The 3,864-nt window shown below is 40.0% G+C and overlaps 1 protein-coding gene across 1 annotated transcript; it reads left to right on the top strand.

Annotated features, from left to right (window-relative positions):
* The first annotated feature begins 315 nt into the window (after positions 1–315).
* On the top strand, positions 316–3,347 carry LOC141816025 (uncharacterized). Its single transcript, XM_074703858.1, has 5 exons — positions 316–694; positions 797–967; positions 1,034–1,107; positions 1,204–1,971; positions 3,192–3,347. Exons 1-5 carry the CDS (start codon positions 316–318, stop codon positions 3,345–3,347), a joined length of 1,548 nt encoding a protein of 515 aa, XP_074559959.1.
* Positions 3,348–3,864: the final 517 nt, after the last annotated feature.

The following is a 3,864-nucleotide window of genomic DNA, read 5'->3' as shown; positions in this document are numbered from 1 at the left end:
GATTTGACAATTGAAAAAGGGTAAATCAAGGAAAAACATGTGCATTTCTTGCACATATTGGTTTTGCAGCCTCTTCGCCTCATACTATGTGCAAGAGAAGGGCTGAAAATTTGATGAAGCCCTCACAACATATTGATAATGTGATGCATGCCCAATCTCAAGAGGAAAAGGAGAAAAATTCGTTTGCATTTGAGGACCTCAATTGTAACTGTTCGCTGGCTAGCACTTCAAGCTTGTGCCTTTAGAGGTAACGATGAGTCTCTATCTTCATCTAATTGTGGAAATTTTCTTGAATTGATAAAGGCTTTTGCAAAAATGAATACAAAAATTGATGAAGTTGTACTTGAGAATGCTCCAAAAAATGCCCAATATACAGCTCCAGAAATTCAGAAAGAGATTTTACATATTATGGCCAATAGAGTACGAAAGATGGTTCGTGAAGAAGTTGGAGATAAATACTTTTGTATTCTTGTTGATGAAGCACGAGATATATCTAAACGAGAGCAAATGGCTATTATCCTGAGGTTTGTGAATAATCATGAAATTTTGACAGAAAGATTTTTTGCCATCAAAAGTGTTAGTGATACTACTTCATTGAATTTGAAAAATGAAATATCGAATGTTCTTGTTCATCATAATCTCCAGGTGAAAAAAATTAGAGGCCAAGGATATGATGGTGCTAGTAATATGCGGGGTGCATGGAATGGACTTCAGGCATTATTTCTCAATGATTGTCCTTATGTATATTATGTCCACTGTTTTGCTCATCGATTACAATTAACATTGGTTTCTGCAGCTAAGGATGTCAGTGTTATTTGGGAATTCTTTTCTCATTTGGATAATATTATCAATATTGTCACTTCTTCTACTAAGCGCATTGCTGAGTTACATGCTGCACAAAGAAATGAAATTGAGTATATGTTGGCAATTGAAGAATGTGATTCTGGAAGTGGGGCCAATCAGATTGGTAATTTGCAATGAGCAGGAACTACTCGTTGGAGTTCTCACTATAACTCAGTAAAAAGCTTGATAGGTAAGTACGCTGCAACTTGTAAAGTTTTTGAAGTTCTTAGTGACCATTCTCCAAATGGAAGAGCTAAGGCTGAAGTTTGTGGGATTTACAGAAATATGGCAAGCTTTGAATTTGTGTTCATTTTGCACTTAATGCATAAAATTCTGAGAACAACAGATATTCTTTGTCAGATTCTTCAAAGAAAATCTCAAGATATTTTGACTGCTATTACATTTGTCTCTACTACCAAAATTATCCTCCAAGATCCTAGAGAATGTGGGTGGGAAGAATTTCTTAATGAAGTGAAAGTTTTTTATTCAAGAAATGAAATTGATGTGCCCGACCTTAATTGTCCATATAAGATCGATCGTTGCCATCAGCAAATTACAGTTGAGCATCATTACCACTTTGATGTTTTTAATGCAGCAATAGATTTCATCTTGACTGAGTTAAATACTCGGTTCAATGAGTCATCAGTGGAACTTCTTTCTCTTAGTACAGCTTTAGATCCAAAAAATTCATTTGACTCATTTAACAGTGATGATATTTGCAAGCTTGCAACAAAATTTTATCCTGAAGATTTCACAGAGCAAGACATTGTTACTTTGGAGTATGAATTGGTTCATTATAAACTTGACGTGATGAAGAATTTGAAGGTTTCTACACTTGTTGAGTTATGTCAGCAATTGACTGAGAGTGGGCGATCAAAGGTTTATGTTATGTTGACCAGATTGATTCATCCTGTGTTGACGTTACCTATTTCTACCGCCACTACTGAGCGAGCCTTTTCAGCAATGAAGCATGTGAAGACGTCACTTCGCAATAAAATGGAGGATGATTTTCTTGAAGATTGCTTGACACTCTATATTGAACGAGATTTAACTAAGGATATAGATGTAGATTCTATTATAGATGAATTTTATGTTTCAAAATCTCGTAGGGCACAACTTTGTTGGATGGTATAGTGTAAATGACTTTTTATTATTATAATATATATGGATAATAATATATAATTCATGTTTATGTTGATGCAGTTTGTCCCGATTGTTATTTTGATGTTGACACATATTTAAGTTCATTTTAGTTGGACAAGACTTAAGTTCAATATATTCAGATTGACTCATGACGGATAAGATCGGAGAGGGCTCGATAGCTCGTTCTCCGGACTAGGTCAGAGAGGGCTCGGTAGCTCGTTCTCTGGACCGGATGGAGTCGGAGAGGGCTCGGTAGCTCGTTCTCCGGACTAGGTCAGAGAGGGCTTGGTAGCTCGTTCTCTGGACCGGATGGAGTCAGGGAGGGCTCGGTAGCTCGTTCTCCAAACTAGGTCAGAGAGGGCTCGGTAGCTCGTTCTCTGGATCGGATGGAGTCGGAGAGGGCTCGGTAGCTCGTTCTCTGGACTAGGTCAGAGAGGGCTCGGTAGCTCGTTCTCTGGACCGGATGGAGTGGGAGAGGGCTCGGTAGCTCGTTCTCCAGATTAGGTCAGAGAGGGCTTGGTAGCTCGTTCTCTGTACTGAACTATGGTTGGAGAAGGCTTGGTAGCTTGTCTTCGGACCAGATCATTGTCAGAGGAGGCTTGGGAGTCTGTTCTCTGAATACATGATCTAATATGATTGGCTCGGGCAAGACCCAAGTTAACCAAGTGATCAGATTGCATGAGTTTCAAATTCACTTTGGTGTAATCGATGAGTGAATCGATTAACCAAGGGTTAGTTGGTTAGTCGATCTGATGATCGATTACATAGCATTCTGTAAGAATTTGCAAAATCCACAGAACACACCATAATCGATTGGGCTATCGATTATGGCCAACGGTAATCGATCGGTTGATCGATTACAAGCTTAATGAGGAATGAAGTTAGCGATCTATAATCGATCACCTGATCGATTACCATATCTTAATCGACCAACGGATCGATTAAGATATGTGGTAATCGATTGTTGCTTAGACTTGATCGATTACACGGTTTACAGAGAAAAGAATTACGACGTTTAATCGATGGCCTGATCGATTAGGTCATTTCTGATCATGTTCAGACTTCTACTCTGCTCATTTTGTTTCTTCTGATATTGCTTTGCTAATCCATCTGAGTTTGCAGATGAAGTTTGAACTCGAATGAAGAATAGGAAGAGTCAAGGTTTGGCTTTCTATTATGGTAGTTTATCGACCTTTGGTTTTCAGGTAAAAGACAGCGGGAAACTGAGCTGCACACAGTGTGCTGAGAGGAGTGTGGTCCAGCAACTGGAGGAGACTGGAGGAGACCTCAGTGTGGTGCTGGAGAGCTCAGATGGCTCAGCAAGGTTCAGTGTGCAGTGGACTCAGGCGACCGTTGAATGAGCAAAAGTGAGGAGACTAAAAGAAGAGATGAAGGAGAAGTGAGAACGACTAAGAACAAACGAGGCTGTGTGTGTGCTTGTGCTGTGTTCTCTGCTTGCTTGCGTTCATTGCTCTTCTTTGAAGCTCTCTGCCTGAGGTGGTGCAAGGAGCTGGTGCCTTGCTCTCAGGAAGTTTCTGCTTGAGGTTTTATGTGTTGAGGCTGTGCTGTAAGTTCATTATTTAGTTTGGCCTCAATCTTCTTCTATAATCTCTGTACTTAATATATATCATTGAGATTGGCTGTGGAGAGGTCACTCCACCGAGAAGGAGACTTCATCTAGCCGGATTCATCCGGGGTGTGATCTATCGAAGATCAAGGGATCGTCTACCTTACGGACACGCCGAGGAGTAGGGGCAACTTATCCCCGAACCTCGTATATCCTAGTGTTTGCATTATTTTCGGTTTATTTTCTTCTATTTTCCGTTGCATACTAAGTTTTTGTAGGAGAAAATCGAGTTTCAAAGAGAGGCTATTCAC

Source organism: Curcuma longa, unplaced genomic scaffold (genome assembly GCF_044706935.1).
Source record: "Curcuma longa cultivar G26 ecotype Majalengka, Jawa Barat unplaced genomic scaffold, ITB_CL_G26_1.1 contig_14017, whole genome shotgun sequence".
Classification (NCBI taxonomy): domain Eukaryota; kingdom Viridiplantae; phylum Streptophyta; class Magnoliopsida; order Zingiberales; family Zingiberaceae; genus Curcuma; species Curcuma longa.
This window is presented reverse-complemented; position numbering and strand designations above follow the sequence as displayed.

Excerpts from the sequence above, each read along its gene's own strand:
- LOC141816025 (XM_074703858.1), top strand. The coding sequence starts at position 316 with ATGAATACAAAAATTGATGAAGTTGTACTTGAGAATGCTCCAAAAAAT. Across the intron at positions 968-1,033 it reads AAGTGGGGCCAATCAGATTG|GTAAGTACGCTGCAACTTGT; the intron begins GTAATTTGCAAT and ends AAAGCTTGATAG. Across the intron at positions 1,972-3,191 it reads GGGCACAACTTTGTTGGATG|GTAAAAGACAGCGGGAAACT; the intron begins GTATAGTGTAAA and ends TTTGGTTTTCAG.